The sequence below is a fragment of the Choristoneura fumiferana genome, chromosome 8 (genome assembly GCF_025370935.1).
Source record: "Choristoneura fumiferana chromosome 8, NRCan_CFum_1, whole genome shotgun sequence".
Lineage (NCBI taxonomy): Eukaryota > Metazoa > Arthropoda > Insecta > Lepidoptera > Tortricidae > Choristoneura > Choristoneura fumiferana.
In genome coordinates, this window is record NC_133479.1 from 15,193,380 (window position 1) to 15,214,280 (window position 20,901).

General features: G+C 36.5%; 2 protein-coding genes across 2 annotated transcripts; both read left to right on the forward strand.

Moving 5' to 3' along the window:
* Positions 1 to 2,842: 2,842 nt before the first annotated feature.
* LOC141430626 (uncharacterized) lies at positions 2,843 to 8,552 on the forward strand. The gene is made up of 5 exons (XM_074091426.1): positions 2,843 to 2,931; positions 3,529 to 3,581; positions 4,283 to 4,465; positions 7,073 to 7,197; positions 8,110 to 8,552. The coding sequence occupies exons 1-5, from the start codon at positions 2,907 to 2,909 to the stop codon at positions 8,489 to 8,491; spliced, it is 768 nt and encodes a 255-aa protein (XP_073947527.1). The 5' UTR covers positions 2,843 to 2,906; the 3' UTR covers positions 8,492 to 8,552.
* A 1,143-nt stretch (positions 8,553 to 9,695) lies between these two features.
* LOC141430625 (uncharacterized) lies at positions 9,696 to 14,729 on the forward strand. Its single transcript, XM_074091425.1, has 5 exons — positions 9,696 to 10,121; positions 11,624 to 11,676; positions 12,481 to 12,663; positions 13,569 to 13,699; positions 13,775 to 14,729. The coding sequence occupies exons 1-5, from the start codon at positions 10,025 to 10,027 to the stop codon at positions 14,154 to 14,156; spliced, it is 846 nt and encodes a 281-aa protein (XP_073947526.1). The 5' UTR covers positions 9,696 to 10,024; the 3' UTR covers positions 14,157 to 14,729.
* Positions 14,730 to 20,901: the final 6,172 nt, after the last annotated feature.

The following is a 20,901-nucleotide window of genomic DNA, read 5'->3' on the forward strand; positions in this document are numbered from 1 at the left end:
GATAAACTATCGAAATACTGTAAGTTTCAAGCTTTCCTTTTAGCAAGGGGTTTAAATCAAAGAAATCAAAAACATTGCTGCCTGGCGAAATCAACGTATTTCTAAATGAAGCACCAGATGAGAAGTACCTTTTCTCTAAGGTAACCAGTGTTTTTAATATTAATTTAAAAAAATGTTTTATTTTATTTAAAGTGCTTAATAGGATTTTTTTAAATATATTTTTTCTTTTCTGAAATTATATCGTAGAAAAAGTTATGTATGCAACTGTACATAACTGGTCATTATACACTCGTCGCCGAGGCTCGTTTTATAAACACACACTCGTAAAATAATAACCCTTGTTATGTTACAGTTAAAATACTATTATGCAACTGTATCGAAATAGGGGCCCTTAAAACACGAGTGTGGTTTTATGAAACGAGACGTAGCCGAGTTTCATAATAGGGTCACATGAGTGTTTTAAGGCCTAATTACGTACAGTTGCATACAATATAAATTTTATTCCAATAAAATATTTATGCTCCCCCGCCTTTTTTCTTTAACAAAAATCGGCGAAGAGCGTGTCAGACACGCCCATAATAGGGTTCCGTAGCCATTACGAAAAAAATAACTAATATTTTTCTAGGGATTTCGTATTTTATACGGAATCTTCCAAGTTTAGGTATATTTTATACCTTAGGCTGCTATTTACTCATAAACTACTAATAATTCTCAAGCAAACTTAGCCGTTATAGTTTTCCTGGAAAGTTTGATATACTTACTTTTTATTGTACTATTTTGTCGGCATAGTTTACATATATATCTGTGCTAAACTCCAGCTTTCTAGCATCGATAGTCCCTGAGCAAAGCCGCGGACGGACAGACAGACATGGCGAAACTATGTTCCGGCGTTCCGGGTTCCGTTTTTGCCATTTTGGCTCCGGAACCCTAAAAACTGCAGGTGTATTTTTTCACCGAAAACACCATAAGCTGTTTCAGACCGAATGAAAAGAGTCCGGAATTCTAACAAAATAACTCATACCCGTCATTTGAGTTGGTTGTATACATACGACTTGTGCCAACATTTCCATGGCCCTTTTAACTTTTTAAAATGTTTGCGAGTCGACAATAATCGAATTTGCATGCGACATTATTATCGAGCTAGCGACCCTGCAATCTTTTTTAACTTTTTAATTTTTCGCTGACTATAAACTATGCACTTCCCTTTCGGATATGCGAAGAATAATGACAACTTTTACGGACATTTTTGAGTGAAATACAATTCAATGTCGTAATGCTGGTCATTAATCGTATCTATGGTTTTTGAACGCATAATGGAGGATTTACTATATGGGTGTAGATATACTCCAGCATTACGACATTGGATTCTATTATGAACACGGCTGTATCGTAATAATGGTCATTACGATACAGATATCTGTAATTTCACACATCATTACAGCACCGGGGCCCGCCGCGCCGCGCGCACAAGCAGCAACAGGTCGTCGCGCGCGCAGCCGGCGCAGCTCGTGGGGCAGACCAACCTACCTAATTCTCATTAATGCAGGTCATTCTCAATTGCTCTTGAACACATGATAGAGGATTTAATATTTGGATGTAGATAAAACATTGCATGCAACTGTACGTAATTAGGCCTTAAAACACTCATGTGACCCTATTATGAAAATCCACACTCGTGTTTTAAGGACCCCTATTACGATACAGTTGCATAAATAACTATTCTTTTCAAAATTTTACTCGAGTATTTTTATGTTATTTCTGTTAAAACAAATTTGATGTAAACAAGTTCAACGATTCTGCCATAAACGAATTTTCCGCTCGATTTCCCGGTCTTCTGTGTGAATCCAGTAAAGTAATGGATAAGGCAAGAACTTAATATTTATAAACATAAAAGTGGCCATTCAAGCATTTCGTATTAAAAAATATTCTAGGTAGTGGCTCCTCTTTCAGTTTATACTTTTTTTTATTCGACTGGATGGCAAACGAGCAAGTGGGTCTCCTGATGGTAAGAGATCACCACAGCCCATAAACATCTGCAACACCAAAGGTATTGCAGATGCGTTGCCAACCTAGAGGCATAAGATGGGATACTTCAAGTGCCAGTAATTTCACCGGCTGTCTTACTCTCCACGCTGAAACACAACAGTGCAAGCACTGCTGCTTCACGGCAGGATTAGCGAGCAAGATGGTGGTAGCAATCCGGGCGGACCTTGCACAAGGTCCTACTAGGTAGTAGGTAGTATTTGCAGGCGCAAATACTCTTACATGTGAGAGTTTATAAATACTTCATCATCATCATCATCATCCCAGCCTATATACGTCCCACTGCTGGGCACAGGCCTCCTCTCAGAACAAGAGGGCTTGGGCTATAGTTCCCACGCGGAACCAGTGCGGATTGGGAACTTCACACGCACCATTGAATTGCTCCGCAGGTTTGTGCAGGTTTCCTCACGATGTTTTCCTTCACCGCAAAGCTCGTGGTAAATTTCAAATGTAATTCCGCACATGAATTTGGAAAAACTCAGAGGTGCGAGCCGGGGTTTGAACCCACGACCCTCTGTTTGAGAGGCGATAGGTCAAACCACTAGGCCACCACGGCTTTTTTATATAAATACTTTTATTTTTTATTATAAATACTTATCTCTAATAAATTATGAATTTTAATGACTAGGTACGTACGTGTCACAAAAATATTAATTTACTAATGAAACTAATAGATCACTGATTGTCATATCTAAACAAGAGTTGACCATACTTAATAGGCGACATGTGAGCGCGCCCTTGCCTAAAAATAATTTCTATAGGCCAATGAATGAAGTAATTTGTCAAAAGCAGCAGTCGAAGTGTTCAGTTCGTTTAAGGTTGACGCCTGCTGCATTGAATTAAGGATCTAACTAGAATCCATCATGGAATGGCATACTACGGAATCAGGTACCTAAGATTATGTTTTTTATAGAAGGCCACAGTATGCCCGTGAAAATCCAACAAACTGACTGTATTTGAGAATAATCAATATTAATGAAAATGTGTTTGAGAAAAATATATTAATAAGAATAGTACATATTTAACAGCCAATCCAATGTTTTCTCGTCTTAATTTTCAATGATAATTGTATTGTTTTGTAAAACTCTTGATTGTACACGAAAACACATGAAAATAACAGAACACAACACACACAAACAATTGTGATTGTAAAACATATTTTACACGATAATGTGCTTGCAATTTATGAAGTTATTGCTTTACATCATTATGCTATACGATTATTGGAGTTGTTTAGCTAAAGTTACTACAAAAATTGGTCACAATAATCAACTGACTAAACCCCCCCCCCTAAGAAAAGAAATCGTCTAAAATCATGCGTTCCCCTCGTCCATCTAGGGCACGCACAGCTCGATTGTAGGGTGACTATTTGGTATTTCAACTGTTTTAGCCGCTCTGTTGGTTATTTTATCTACTATTCTGTGTAGCGACGAGAAATTATATACTTCCTACATATTTTTCTAAGCTTTTATGTCGTGATTGTAGGAAAATACAGAATAGAATCGCTGTCAGCTGCAACCTTTCCTGGTGCATTAAAAGTAAGTGAAAAGATAAGGAATAAATACATAAGAGTAATTGTAGTGTATTGTATTGTACATAAGATTTTCAATATCTGATACAGAGTGATTCTAAATATATGAATCAAGACCAGTCGTGACCAAGAAAAGCCGTGGTGGCCTAGTGGTTTGACCTATGGTCTCTCCAGCAGAGGATCGGAGGTTCAAACCCCGGCTCGCACCACTGAGTTTTTCGAAATTCATGTGCAATATTATATTTCAAATTTACCACGAACTTTACGGTGAAGGAAAATATCGCGAAGAAACCTGAACAAATCTGCACGAATCAATTCAATGGTGTGTGTGTGTGAAGTTCCCAATCTGCACTGGGCCCGCGTGGGAACTATCCAACCCCCCTAATTCCGTCAGGAGGTATGTGTCCAGCAGTGGGATCTATTTAGAATGGATGGCTTCGTAGCATGATGAGATTAGTGTTTTTTCTATCAGCAACTCGTAAATCTTGAAAGCCTGAAGGAGCTTGTACTGTTTCAGGCGTATTTAAGATACATTTTTTATAAGTAAATAAATAAGCAATTTATAGTAGGTACATATATGATACGTAAGCAGCACCAGTAATGTTTTTAAATAAATATGAATGTAACCCGGAAATACGGTGATATCACTTATCCATAATCGAGCTGTATCGATTATTATAGGTTGATAGTAGATGCATTAATTTTCAGGTAATAAGAGAAGCATTCTTCCAAGATGAGGCTGTTTGTATTGGGACAGAAATCCACAAAGATCCAGAAGCCATTGAAGAGCTGTTAGAGCTATGCGCAAGCGCTGCCCTGGACGGCGTGTCGCTGGTTGCTGTGGCGGTTGACAGCGGAGACGTCGCTGCTGTCACTTTTAATTGCCTTCAGGTTTTATAACCGGTTTTATTGACGACCGGATAGCATAGTAATTAAAGAACTTGGCTACAAAGGTCGCAGCTTATTAGAGCCACCCGGCACGCGACTATAGTACCGCCTCGTCGTTCGGTGTACACTCTTTGTCGACTGTTGGTCCACGGGTGAACGCCGCGTTGACAACGAGTGGACCTCGCGTGGTCCACGAATTTCCGAGTAGTCTTACTATGAAGGGTGGGTGGAGAGCGCCGCATCCCAAGCGTGCAGGCAGCGAGCATCACTTAGTGGTCCACTCGCCGTCCGCGTGTGGGAACTTCACGAGCGAGGTGATCCGGTGACGCTACGGAATTTATGTAGTGAGAGCATGCCCATAAAAACAAATCCACATAAAGAATACTAACCGCTCGCGGTGAGACGATGCGGGTCGGGTGCCGGGTGACTTCTAATGAGCTGTGACCTTAAAGCTTGAGGTCCCGGGTTTGGACCCCAGTCAAGACAAATATTATGCAAGAAAAATGCGAATGTTTGCTCTCGAGTCGTGGCTATATTTACATAATAATGTTTATCCTTTGTCTAGTACACATTGTCTCATGACACACTGCTTGCTTTTAATATTACCGGCACGTTCACCGTGACAAAATAATACAATAGCAAGTAGCAAACTAATTAGCAAGACCATAAAGTTAAATGAAATTTCCAACTACTTTTGAACTGTAACTATGTTTCGCTCGCCTTAATTATGTACATACTTAACAAAATAACATAATTACAAAATAACATCAGCTGTTAAATTAAAATCTGAAAGCAACACTCGTCTGTTAAAATAAAGTAAATATATTATCATCAGCGTCAGAAAGAACGGTACATGACGCCTACGCCCTTCACATCCATGGAACTCCGCTACCCTTCACCAGTTTATCAGTCTACATTGTGAATAGCCTGAGATATGTTCCCAAGGAGGGCGAAAAACTGGACGAAGGCTATACTTACTGTATTAATTGCGCTCTTAGTACTATTGCACCAAGACGTGCATGAAGTGTACAGAACTGGGTGGGATGAGCGACGCTTTCAGTTAGATAGAACAACAAAGAAAGAAACAAATAAAAAAACAAAGAAAGAGAAAAGTAACAAATTTGGAGTTGAAATAAAAAATACAAAAAGACTCCAAAAAACAATCATAATTTGATTGCTTAGTAGCGACATCTCTTGTCTAGGTGAGCAGTTGGTTCCAAAAGAGTGTGACGTCTGTTGACGCCACATAGATGTCGCTAGTGCTGTTGCAAGTAAGTAGCAAAGTAGAAATAAGCAACCTGAGATATGTATGCATATAAATAAATAATAAATAAATATCACGGGACAATTCACACCAATTGACCTAGTCCCAAAGTAAGCTTAGCAAAGCTTGTGTTATGGGTACTAAGCAACGGATAAATATAATTATAATAGATATAGATACATACTTAAATACATATTAAACACCCAAGACCCGAGAACAAACATTCGTATTTTTCATACAAATATCTGCCCCGACACGGGAATCGAACCCGGGACCTCAAGCTTCGTAGTCAGGTCCTCTAACCACTGGGCCATCTGGTCGTCTAAATATATGCATAGGAAAAATTCGTGTCTAGATTCCTGTCCAGCAGTGGTGTAGGGGTTATAGCAAGCAGCACGGAATGCTGAGGACCTGGGTTCGATTCCCATGCTGGTCTCTTTTTCTGGTTTTTCTGTGCATCCATGTCTCAGTTTGTATTTTCGAGTTAGATAGAGATAAAACATAAGATCAAGATGATTAGAATGATGATAGATAACGATAGATGGCCATATGCCATATATAACCTAAATCCAGTACTACAATATTTTTCCCGGGCGTGCTGAAACGACAATCGGATCAATCAAAAGAAAAGTAATCATCTGCTGCATATGAAATAAAATTGACCAATGAGAATGCGTCATTTATGATTTTCATGAAGTACTTAAACGCATAATATGCACATTTTTTTTAATTTATTTAAGTAGTAGAGTTTACCCGGGCTTCGCACGCGAAAACTATTCGATCTGGTACAATTGAAATTCCGTGATTTTATAAAATTCCCCTGGGAATTCCCAAAATTTATATCATTGGTCTTCATTGAGTTTGTGTTAAGAACAAAATGTACAAAATTTCAAGACTCTAAACCCAGCCGTTGTTATTTTGAGTTTTTATCTTTATCTCGTGTGAATATCGGAATAAAAAGTAGCCTATGTTTTATACAAGATCCATTTAATTAAATTATAACAACCATGCCAAATTTCATGACAAACTGACATGAGTTTCTATAGGCGTGTACAAGAAAAATCAGGTCGGTATTTCCATGTCAGGATTATTCGGGTCGGGCCGGTAAAGAGTGTCACACGGCGGGAGCAACGCAGTCTTTGGATTGTTATTTTTCGTTTTGTGATAAATGTTTTTTTATTTCCTCGCAGTAATCGTGAAAAGCGCAAAGTTTAGTCTCGGCCAAAAGTGCAATAGATGAACTCGTATTATCGAAGGCCGACCCGCAAACGTCATTGTACATTTCGTCTTTTCGTACGGTTTGGGCGAACTGAATGTAGTTTATCTTTGCTTATTTTAATCTGCAGGTTGCCTCGGATTCTACTGAGAAAACGTTTCTGGACCTTTTCGAAGAACGCAACACGCGTCCTTCATGCCTTTCTCTTGTTCACTTCATAAAAGACGTCGAAGGAAGATGCAATTTCTTTGAAAAGTACATAAAACGATTTTAATTATAAACTTTATACTTATTACAAATAATAGATAAATTGTAACAACACAAGGCCGATAAGATAAGGCTGATAAGGCCGCCTATTGCTTGCCTCAGAAAGTCTCTGCTGTATATACCTGTTTTCTGTAATTGCGTGTTGGTGTGCAATAAAGAGTTATTGTATTGTAAATAGTATAAACAATGGAACCTATTATTTTATATTTTTCTACACTTTTAAACACGAACGCTCGTCGTTCAATGGGGGCTAAAAGACAGGCGAAATATCGCTAGGTGGCGTTAGTATCGTGAGGTTTTTTGACGTTAGTGTCTTGCTTGCAATGGGGAATGGATGAAAATTTTGGAAACGCTTGAAACTTTTTTTATCGATAGGAATAACCTTTCTAATTAACAGAAAAATATATCAGATTTTTAAGTAGCATCAAGTAATTTAAAAAAATTAAAGAGTTTTCTTTACCGACAAATTACGATAGTCCGGTCGGTTAGGGGTTGTTCCATAGCCCAGAAAAAAAAACCTAAAAAAAATTTCTTCGACTCGTTTTTTTTTGACAGGTGACACTCTTTACCGGCCCGGATAATACCGACATGGAAATACCGACCCTGTTTTTCATTGTCACACCCATAGAGAAGCTCATGTCAGTTTCTATGGGCGTGTACATGAAAAACAGGGTTGGTATTTTTCATGTTGGTATTATCCGGACCGGTAAAGAGTGTCACCTGTCAAAACGAACGAGTCAAAGACACATTTTTTAAATTTTTGTTCTATGCACCTCACTTGTTGTTATTATTACGCTATGGCGCTGGCCTTGTCATATCATAGTTTTGTACGACTGATGATATTTCTAGTAATATTTACATTACTGCAATTTGTTTATTTACTTTTATCATAATTTTCAGGTACCACGCAGATTGTTGCCTTGATATAACGTGGCTCGCAGTACTTCGGGAACACAGGGGTCGTAACCTTGCTACACTTTTGTGCAAATTGTCAGTAGACCTCGCTAAAAAATTAAGAGACGGTCCAGTTTCAACTTTCACTGTTAAGGATTGTGGACCAAAGTTCGCATATTTGAAGACTCGTGACGTTACAGATAAAGTGCCTACAGTTTGCACATCGATATGGTCATCAGAATTTACACGAAGGATTGGAAAGAAAATGGGGTTTAAAGTTGAAGTCAGCGTACCAATGAGCCAGTTTGTTTTTAATGGGAAATCTTATGCAGATAGATTGGGTGATGAATCAGCATTTTCGGAATTAGTAGCTTTAGAACTGGCTTGAAATGTAAAAAAACACACTTTTGACAAGTTGTTATATGGATTAAACGCGTTAGTACAGTCAATTATTTAAGTCTTATTTAGAAAATTAAACTTGTTGACAAAACCTCCTACATAATGGCATGTGGTATTTAATAGATATGTGTGACTGAAAAAATGATTTACTCTGAAAGTACACGAGAGTAAAAATGGATGGCAATGTAAAATATTTTGGTAATCGCTGTTAATAAGATTTTTCAAATGACAGAGAATTTAATTAAGGAAACATTGAGATTCAGAAAGTAAAAAAAAAATTGAACTTCGAAACTGAAATATATTATTATAATGTACCTATCTCATCAAAATAAAAGAAATGCTGGAGTCCGGAATCGAACTCAGGTCTTCATCAAATCGGGATGCGTGCTGTACTCCTACACCACTCCCGAGCTTTTATTTCATGACGAAATGTCCCAATGTGTTTCGTAAAATTAAATACAAAATTCAGAAAGCCAATTTTCTACATTTGATAATGGACTCTAAAAAGTGAAAATGCGCGAGTTCATTTGGTTTAAACTATATTATCTAAGGGGATGTTTCACCATCCTTTGATTAGTGTTAACTGACGGTTAAATGTGATGCCGTGTCTATTTGATTTGTTCGAATAGACAGAGACGGCATCACCTCTAACCGTCAGTTAACACTAATCAATGGATGGTGAAACAGCCCCTAAATCTAAAATTCTAAATCTAAACCACTCCTGCCAGTTCTACTACCTGATCACTGCTACTAAACTCCTACGATGCTACCAGTAGGGCTACTGGCCTTTGGCCTCTCAAGCTGAGGACCGTGGTTCAAACCCCGGCTTGTATCTCTGAGTTTTTCGAAATTCATGTGCGGAATTTCATTTGAAATTTACCACGAGCTTTACGGTGAAGGAAAACCTGCACAAACCTGCGAAGCAATTCAATGGTGTGTGTGAAGTTTCCAATCCGCACTGGGCCCGCCAAGCCCTCTCATTCTGAGAGAAGGTCTGTGCCCTGCAGTGGGACGTATATAGGCTGGGATGATGATAACAATACCAAACAGAGCGCAGTGAGGTCACAAAGAGGGTTACCAAAATTATATTATGATTTAACAGCTTTTCTTTTGCTTCATAAAAAGACTATTGAAAAAATGATAATGAATTTATCATTTATGTAGGAATTACGTATAAAATCACATTTTAACAATTTTAGCTAAACGTATGTGGATTATTGGTAAGTACGTCAAAAAATTCATAACAATAAAATAAGCCCCTATACCTACGTTGATAATGTCACAAATCCAGACTAAAATTATTGTTATCATCGACTCAGTGTCCACTGAACTTCTTTCTAATTTATAAACATTACTATGTCAACAATTTCACTTGTGTTCGCTCACGCACACATATCTATAGCGGACGCGGTTCATTTCAAATGTAGACCTAATAACGTTGCAGATAAAGTCTAAATAATAAAGCGTCGTACCCGACTCTGTATCGATAAGTGGTAAATGGCTACTAGAAACCAGTATTTCAATGAACAGTTTATCGCATAATTTGCTCATAGCGTTGACGTCTGTGTGCAGTGCAAGTGATACTAATTCAAACATGGAATGGCATACGGCTGAATCAGGTAATTATACATTTTGTATACCTTTTCCGGGATTTACCTTTATACTTCCCGTATGTCAGGATCTTTTTTATTGTAATTATGTTTTTAACATAATTTGTTTTATTTCAATAAGTTTTTGCTGCACATTAGGTTATCCGTGGTTTAGACGAATTAGTTTGTTGTAAAGTAAAAGATTACCCTCTCTTGTGAGTTTTTTTTAGCTACGTGTGTGCAAATTTATGAAAGTTAAACAAGGAGAATTAATACATTACTAACTCTTTAATCAAAACTATGTGCCTGCCTTTTTATTTAAGTACAGTGTAATTTTTATGACATTTACTTTGACAGTGTCCAGCAAATTTTTTGCGAGTTTTCAATAACTGCATTATTTTGTATTTTAACATTTAATTTTATTAATTTTGTTGGTGTACTTATAATGATTTATACAAATATAGACAACATAACAATTGTCAAATCTGTGTATATGCTAACAATAAAATGCCTACATTAAAAGTTACTTACCGATACATACTTAGTTAGTTTGATCCTCGGTATACCCAATATGTACGAAAAATACGAAAAACTGTTTTCGAGTCCTCAATATTTATAAAATATTTAATTATGTATTTATCTACATAGGTGTAGGTAATTATCTTTTCCATAGTTAGTAGGTACCTACGACTTTGATTAGTTTACGACTAGGTTACTTAGTTGTCAATTTATATAAAAATATTAACAGAATGACGTGAAATTATTACTTAAGTACATAGGTAGGTGTTTATAATGTAGGTATAATGGAATAATGATAATTTGACTTACACTCCATTTATTTTAACATTTGAAACGTAACGGTAAGTTTTTAAATGAAACAAAAGAACTATTTAAAATTGTGTGAACTTCTATACTAAAAACATAATAAATAACGCTAATAAATGTACATGTAGGTATTTTTAGTCCATTTGTGTTCGAAATATCGAAAAACGTGTGTTACAATTTGACCGTTTATTCTAACCTTAAATTAAACGGAGTATAGTTAGCAATTACTGTGTTGAATATAAATAAATAAATAAATATGAATAAGTAAGTGTTGGGTCATCTGATGGAAAGCAATCACCGATGCCCATGGAAACCCATAATAAAAGTAGAATAATAGTTGTGTTGCTAGCCTTGGAGGAAAAACTCTTTTCCTGCCAATCCACTAATCATATTATTAGGTAGTCAAGTATACAGTACGTGTAGGTACAGTCACGTAAGTTAATATCTGCCACAGCGGCGTGTACGAAAATAACTAACACGTCCTAACGGCTCTGGAAATAGAGTCGTATCAGATATTTATGGACGCTTTATTGTTAGATATTGGTGATGGTGACTGTACCGATTTATTCAATACGAAACATCACTGAGCTGTTACACCTTTGACCTGACAGGCTTAAGCCTTAGGTAGTTACAACTAGAAGTGAGAATGAATAGGGAATCTTTATTAGAAAAGAAAAAAGAGCCTTTCTAGCAATTTTATTTTTCAGGAAAATACAGAATAGAATCACTATCAGCTGCAACGTTTCCCGGCGCATTAAGAGTAAGTGCTCTAGTTAAATTACCTTCAGGATCCTTTAGTTATCCGAAGAGACGGGAAAATATCAGGGAAAAATTGAATTGAATTTTTTATCAGACCTTACATTGGGTTAGTCTATCTGGAATTTATACTGAATAATCGAACGAGTAATTGTTATTTGTAATTTCTAAAGCAGTGAACCTTTTTACCTTGCTCGTGTACTTACTTTGTAGTTAGTACAATGATGAGGACCTCTGTAAAGTAACGCCTGAATTAATCAATTATTTCAAAAACAAAAGGTAGGTATTTTATTAAAACTCATTGCTTACTATTTGGTGTGCAGTCGAGGAAACTGAATCACGTCGTAGCAGGGCGGAACCTTTGTGCTACTAATGTCATGCTGACATAACTATCATACATTTGCCAAAGAAATCATAGCGACATTGATTACGAGTATGAGAAGGTACCACGCTGGTAGGTATAATACAATACAATGACTTCTTATTGTATACCACAACAGTAAGCGATACAGAAAACAGATACAGGAGAAAATTACAAGGCAGGTAAGCAATAGACTCATAGATAGGCGATAGCTGGTACGTGATTCAGGGGTTACTACGAAATTCGAAAATCGAAGTTCTTATCGTAACGTCCCTCTCACTCTCGTATAAAATAATATAAGCGTCAGATACGAACGGCAAGATACGAAGTTTGAATTTTGCACTTAGTAGTATAAGGCCAGTTTCCTCGACTGTACATGGAATAAAGAGTGAGAGTTTACAATTATTATGCATACGTTTACTAATATAAAAAAAAATTTTTTTTCAGGTGATAAGGGAAGCGTTCTGTCAAGATGAAGCTGTGTCTATTGGGTCAGAAGTGAACAAAGATCCAGCCGCCATAGAAGAGTTGTTAGAGCTGTGCGCAGACGCAGCCCTAGATGGCGTATCGTTGGTCGCTGTGGCCGTTGACAGTGGAGACGTCGTTGCTGTGTCCTTCAATAAATTGCAGGTTAGGTTATACTTATAAAACTTTCTTATTAAAAATTTGAGTCAATACTTTTGATAAAATTATGAATACAATAGTTTGTGAGTATGTATGCGTGTGCTTGTCACTCTTTCAATTGAAAATGACTACAATAATTTGTATGAAATTTGGTATATAGGTAGGTAGCTGAATCTGAGTAATACTTAACACTTGACTAATTATGTAATTTTCATTTAAGAGTATCTAGTTAGTAAAGGTCGGAATACCTATAATTATATCCTTTCATTAGGTACTTTTTTTTAATTATATAACTTTTCATAAGACAAAAATTACACGCTGTATTATGGACACTTGAAAAATAATTAACAACTGACGTCTGGATTATTAAAATGAGCTTGCATAAAATTTGAATTTAGTTTCGCTAAACGCTAGTTAAATTTGATGTTTCAAACCGTAGCCAATTTGAAACTGAAAAGCAAAACTCATCATAAACTAAGCAAGCCATCGGCTTTATTATGTTAATAACTTAACCTAATGCAATTGTGTTTCTTAATCAGATTCTTTTGATGTTCACATAGCCCACCTACATCCACGTTCGTCTTCACACATCTACGAGTATTTCTTTTAATTACTCGTATCTATAGATTTCATGAGAATGTGTTTTATGTACGGTAAAGAATTATACAATAGAAAACATAACTGTAATAATTATAAGAATCAGAACGAACTTATTTGATAAATGTTTTGCTAAAGTTACATCAAGTAAAGTATAAGTCTGCTGCAATGTGGTCGAAACGTCCAGGTTATTATTGCAATAAGTTTGTCGCAATCAAGTCCCAGTTGTAATGATAACTGGAGTGAAAATAACGAATGCTTAAACAAAATATTTCCTGACTGAATACAAAGGCAGACGTTTTTACTCTCCTCAGGTTGCGTCTTCCGATTCAAGCGAGAAGACATTTTTCGAGGTTTTCGTAGAGGAACGTTGCAATAGACCGTCATCTCGCTCCCTCATTCAGTTCATGAGCAATGTTGATGCAAGATGCAATTTATTTGAAAAGTACGTATATAAACAAATAAGTTGGCTTATTGACAAATCGGTGCCCATTCATATTGTTTTTTTCTCCGTTTCCAGATACCAAGCGGAATGCAGTTTAGAAATAATGTTTTTAGCTACTCTTCGAGAACATAGGGGTCACAATCTTGGCACGATACTTTGTAAATTGTCAATAGACTTAGCAAAAAAGCTAAAAGAAGGCCCAGTTGCAAACATGTCTCTTACGGACTTAGGACCAAAGTTCTCTCATATGAAACCGCGTGAAGTAACGAAGATAGTGCCAAAAATTTGTCAAGCAATATGGACAGGGGAAGCAACACAAAAAATTGGAAGGAAACTTGGTTTCAAAGTAGAAGTAAAGGCAATGATGAGCGAGTTTATTTATAATGGAAAAACGTATGCTGATAGATTGGGTGATCAATCATCATTTTCAGAACTTGCTTCAATTGTTTTAGATTAGAGAAGATTTGTATTTATTAGTCGTTACAAAGGTTGTGATTGTTAGTGTTACGGAATTTGATATAATAGGGGCTGTTTCACCAGCCATTGATTAATTTGAACTGACGGATAAATGTGATGCCGTATCCTGTCTATTTGAACAAACCAAACAGAGAAGGCAACACATTTATCCGTCAATTAAATTTAATAATAATAATTAAACTTTATTTCAGACGTTATCAAATTACGACGAAGGCGTTAATAAATGGATAGTGAAATTAGTGAAACAGCCCCTAAGTATATCAAATTACTTTACTAAATTGCTGCTTAGTGTATATTTGTTTGCTGCACTACAAAAAAAAAGGCATCGCTTCTGACAAGAATACGTGGCAGTACTAACCAGCCTCCTGATGATGATAGCTGTAAGAGAAGAGTGTTCCTTAATGCAAAATTTGATTATTTTAGAAACACACCATCACTTGTCCATGTCACTTGTTGTCACTTGTCGTCTTGTGCTTTTTCTGTCGAAACACCTTGACATGCGAGATTATGTGCTTACTATTTCTGGTGTATAATAAAGAGTCTTTGTATTGTATTTTAGGTATGTTTGGTTGTGTTGAATGAAACACTCTAACTGATTGTATAGAAGTAGAAGAAGAAAATTATTTACAGAAAAAATTAACATTTAATTTAAATATTTTACATAGGAGTAGGTAAACCACTAAATAATACCTATAATATTTTAAAATGGATCTTTACTGTCTTAATAAACCCTCTCTGTCTGTGCTCTGCTGTGTGTCTGTCTCTGTCTGTCTGTTATTAATGGGAAATCAAATCAAATTCGAAAGATGTCAAGTATAGCATTAAATAAAATCAAGGATTGACTTAAAAAACTTACATAAAATAAAAATAAAATTTAAATAAATTTATTAATTATATTATGGAACAAATGCAGCTTAATAAAAAAAATCTTGTTTACTTATTTTACTCTCCCGTATACGTACACGTGTGTAAACGTGATAAACTATAACTTTTAAATGCCTTCTGTTTAATTCTATACTAAGCCTCGTAGATACGAACAGATAAACAATCAGACGAACAAACAGAAAATGGCGAAATTATAAAGTGTTCTTTTTTTGGCATGAACGAAACTTACAACTCGGTAAATTACCCTTAGAGTGACCTACTTACCCGGAAAAGCAAGAAATCATCATCATCATCATCAGACGGAAGACGTCCACAGCTGAACAAAGGCCTCCCTCTTAGAACGCCATAATGAACGACAACTCGTCACTTGCATCCAACGGTTTCCGCCACTCTCACGATGTTTTCAGTCCACCTGGCGGAAGGCCTGTCAACGCTGCAAGCAAGAAGTGAACGCATATAGGATGTCTCTAATCCAGGGTTCAATTCTACTGATGAGCTACTTTTGTTCTGCTACTTTTCAAAAATATGACTACTGTTAGTTTAATTGTTTTCATACAAATTAAATGTAATTTTCAATTTATGCGATACCATACTAAATTGACGGCACATTGATAAATGTTTATCTTAGAGATGTCAAATAAATGTCAAAAATTATTTCAAGGCCCCCGTACCAAGAGACAGCAAAAACACCACCATGTCGAATACACTGATTTTACAATGAGGGCTTTCGTTTTTTGTCTCTCTAGATGACGCCACTGTTGCGTGAGGTTTTTAAGCGTGGCTTTCAAAGTCTGTTATTACGGACGTGAAAACGAAGTTTAGATTAAAATCATATTTAATACACCTTAAAACCGTACCATAAAAATATCGAGCAACCACAGTGTTGCGTAGTCCCGTTTTGTTCGGAAAAAAAGGGAGGACAAAAGTTTCCGAAGGACAAAACTGTCTCAAAACACGTTCATTGCCCCGTAACGCATAATTGCCATAATAAATTTCAGGTAACGCAAAATATTCTCAAAATTATTCTAATTATAATAAACCCGCGTAGCTCACCCAAAATCTATGAGATTTAACATTTTGGAGACCTCACGCTACACTAGCGCCTCTAGCGGCAAATTCATACGCGATAGCCCTCATTAAACTTTGAGGATCAATAAATGATCTATATTTAGGTTTTTTGAAAATATTACAAAACAAAAGTAGCAGTTTTGTGAGTAGAATCGACCCTTTAATTTAAAGCCCATGGCCAGAGACCCTTTATAACCAAAAAAAATCCTAGTACAAATACAAAGTGTTTGCCTACATAGCTGCTATCCAAGCAATATTGGCTATCTAAGAGGCGGTGAGAAATGTCATCCCTAATTGCGTTGCCCAACTTCCAAATTGGCTCTTGTTAATTGATTCGCATTGGACATCGACTTCCAGGACTAGGACCGATTATTCCATTAGCCCTGATTGTTGTTGGACTGCTATTCATTTACATATCGTAGAGAGCGTTAATGGTTTGTCGACGGTTGAATTTTAATGCTAAGTAGTTTGGGTTCGAGTCAGCACTTTGGAACCAAAAATCATTAAGTTCAAAGGTACTTTAGGAGTAGTACATAAGAAATAATTAAACAAGAGGATGTAATGTTTTTGGAAAATTAAAATGTAATTTCGTACGAAGACAAGTTAAGTATAGTAGATAATTGCACTCAATTTCATTTGCCTCACGCAGAAACTTGTACCTATATTCGCGCGATAACATTTTTTGTTGATGAGGGATAATGTGCAGCTTTCAATTAGTGAAATAACTTCCAGAAACAATTTATAGAGTAGTTTCAGAGACTTGCTGGCCTACATACAAATTAGCCACACACAAAGTTAGTCTCTGGATAAACAATTATACTCCGTGACAAAGTTTTAAATCGCTCGCTACATGCTTGCCTTGCCGTACGAGTATGTTAGAAATAAAAAAGCCGTGGTGGCCTAGTGGTTTGACCTATCGCCTCTCAAACAGAGGGTCGGGGTTCAAACCCCGGCTGGCACCTCTGAGTTTTTCGAAATTCATGTGCGGAATTACATTTGAAATTTACCACGAGCTTAGCGGTGAAGGAAAACATCGTGAGGAAACCTGCACAAACCTGCGAAGCAATTCAATGGTGCGTGTGAAGTTCCCAATCCGCACTGGGCCCACGTGGGAACTATGGCCCAAGCCCTCTTGTTCTGAGTGGGACGTATATTGGCTGGGATGATGATTATAAATACAAAAACAACCCAGTCTGTCTACCTGTCTATTTATCTCTGCACGCATAAACCACTGAACCGCTTTTGATTAAATTTGCAATGGAAAAATGTAGGTATATAGTTAAAAATTTATAGACAGGACATAGTTAGATCTCGCGGCGTAGCGATAACCGAATACGCGGGCAACAGCTAGTCCTTAAAAAGTAGAATCTGACTATAAACATATTTGTTAGTCACTTTATCCTAAATACCGTTTGATTTTATAACCCATCGTAGAACGTTCTAACAGTAAGTTCAATAATTAATTAATTCCCTTGTCAACCAATGCGATGACACTATGCCTTTTTCTGTGAAAGGGTTCCACAGTGGGACACGGTTCAGTTAGTTCGATACTTCTCCAATATACGATAAAACTGACTGCACTACCAATATGCCTGTAACATAATGCGATTACGGAGACAAAAAATCTCTTATTTCATACTCCGATGAATCAGAAAATTAGGTACATACTGGAGAATAAATACGATTTCCTTTCATCTCGTTGGTAATGTGTATACTTCCTACAATATCCTAGTTACAGAAAACAGGATATATATTATTATAAGTAAATATGTTTGTTAAAACATAATTTCACTTACATTTTGTAAGACTTCTGAGACGAAATGATATGATTTCTAACATGTTAGAATCAAGGTGGATGTTATTTGAAATTAGACCAAATACGGTATTTGACTATTTTGTATATGTTTTATAAATTAAAAATTCACAATGCCTGTTATCGAATAGAGAAACAATTTTTAAGCTAGCTTTACAAATAACAAAGTTATAATGGTTTGAAATTCAAGATTAGACTGAGAAAGACATACTGGCATGTGACGTTATACGCCAGTACCGCCATACTTGCTGCATAGAGAAAAGCGATTGAGAAAGAGACAGGTATACAGATTTATCAAAAAATCACTATAAATCCAATTTTCAACCGATTCAAATTTTCTCTTCGCTAAACGCTATCTGTATACCTTTATTTTCAAAATAATATTAAGATATGGCAAATTAAGGAGTTGTCAAATACCGTTCATCTCATCATGACATCTTTTTTAGATTTGGTATAAATATATCAAATCGAAAACTACCAAAGTTTTTATTTAGTTTCTGAATGTATAAAGAAACAAAAATTTCGAAAATTTCCTGCTTAATTTTATAGGTAACTAAGTGTACCTAGGCCTAGGTCTACTTATATTCTTGTGTACATTCGTTTCATTGATCGAAAGCGATTATAGATAAAGAGAATTTTCTTCGACAATGGTCTTAATCTTGAGATATGGCTCAATTTGTCTTCCGTAATTCTGCGGCAAGACAGAAATATAGTGCAGTGCTATCAATTGCTTTGATATTTTCTCACGGAGAAAGAAATCTTACTTTATCGAAATGTGATGAAACAAAAGTTACGAAAAACAAAGTACCTTATGAAAATATAACAGCTACACATGGTTTATACTGATTCTGTGTTTTTCTAGTAATTTACAATACAATAGACGCATTACGAGAAATTCTAGAATAAGTAAACCACAGAGAAAAAGCTATCTTAGATTGTCCGCTGTTTGGCTTGGAGTAGTAATATAATTTTTTTAGGGTTCCGTACCTCAAAAGGAAGAACTGACCCTGGCCATCTGTCCTTCTGTCTACCCATCGTTCAATACCCTTTTTCTCAAGAACGCGTAGACGTATCAAACTAAAATTAATATCAAATACCTACTCGAATCTGCTACCCTTTGAAGCAGTGGAAAAATCAAACTTCAAAGTCAACGCACCTAAATAAATGTTGCTTCAGAGAGACTCTACTAACACTGGTTATTCATAGATTCCTATCTACAACATTGTACGGCGGTGCGTCAATACAACTTGCACTTGGCCAGTTTTTTACCGACCTCCTCTTCAAACCTGTTTACCCGAAAATGGCAGAAAAAATAGGATAAACCTTAAATCTGACTTAGCAATTAGGATCAGCGAAACATGGGTAACGCTGTTCATTTACCGATCAATCACTTGGTCCACTTGATTGTCCAATGCGCAGAAAACAATACGTCTCTAAACATGCTAAAGCTCTATGTGTTCATCATAATCGTCTTGGCCATAATATATACGGTCTACTGCAGAGCGCAGGCCTCCTCTCAAAATGAGAGGGATTAGACCGTAGTTCCCACGCGGGCTCAGTGAAAATTAGAAACTTCACACACACCATTAAATTTCTTGGCACACTGTGCGGGTTTCATCACGATATTTTTCTTCAGTACAAAGCTCACGGTAAATTTCAAATGTAATTTCATACATAAATTCCGAAAAACTCAGAGGTGCAAGCCTGGACTCGAATCCACGAGCTTCTACTTGAGAGACAAATGGTTAAACCACTATTACGCTTATACCGTCTGTACTCTGTTCCAACGGCAGGCGAAAAAACAAACATTACTCGTATTTAACACAACACACTACATACACATACACACAGACTACACATTATTTTGTCCCATGCGCTTGTTTATCATTTATTTGCTCTTAGTGCCAACTTTCAAAGTATGTGCTATTAGTGGTCACTCAAGACAATAAAACTTGTTTTATCATGTTTAAGAATGACATTGAGAGATACTGCGAAAGGTTTGTCCATGGTAAGTTTTTCACCAACCGTTGGAACAGTGTATACGGAGTCTACGAGTATGTATTCCATTCCATCTATACGCTACTAAAATTTTAACATGGATCGATGATCAAGGGATCGGCTGAAAAGCAGGGCCCTTGATTCACTACAAAGGCAATAGTAAGTCAAACGTTAACTAAACTGTTCTACCCAAAGCCCAAACAATTCAAAAGCCAATAGAATTCAATCATTACTGACTGAATACATCAAACGCTAAGCAAACTTTGAAAATAGCTACAATGGGCTATTGTGCATGTTTGTTCGAAGTTTTATTGCAGATTATTTAGTCAAAATCTTCATGTATCTAACCGGCAATGCCGTTTTATAAACTCCAGCTTGTAAACGCCTCATTGCCAAGCATAGTTGTCTTGGCAACATTTTACGTGATTTTCAGCTACTTGCATATTCGCATACACTGCAATAATGATACACAAACAAAGATATTTATTCAAGCAATGCACCTAATCAGTCACATTCTCCATCAATCACATAACGTAACCAATCAGATAACGAAACACTCATTAAATAATCATGAGGCAGCTTAATCGGATGATTCCATACAAACATTATTATACACGAAGGTCATTTAAGCATAATCCAGGCGCAAATCTGTTTATTTAAGCACATTTAGGGATCTATTGATCTGAGAATAGGTCCGCTTTGCATAGCACTTGAATTTCAAATTGTGCAGTTTCATATTGAGCCTCCCTTCCTTGTCTAAGTGCCTGCGATTGTCATGGCAACCGTAACACAGAGATGACTGCCGCAGTAGGGTAACATTCCATACGGGATAGGGGGTTTTTAACGATCAAATGTAGTAAATTTTTTTTTACAGAGTATGACTAAACTGATGAAAATTTGCATTGACGGAAACCCTCTTCTAAGACGCGCCTGTCTTTGGCCTGCCGTATCAGTCTTTGCC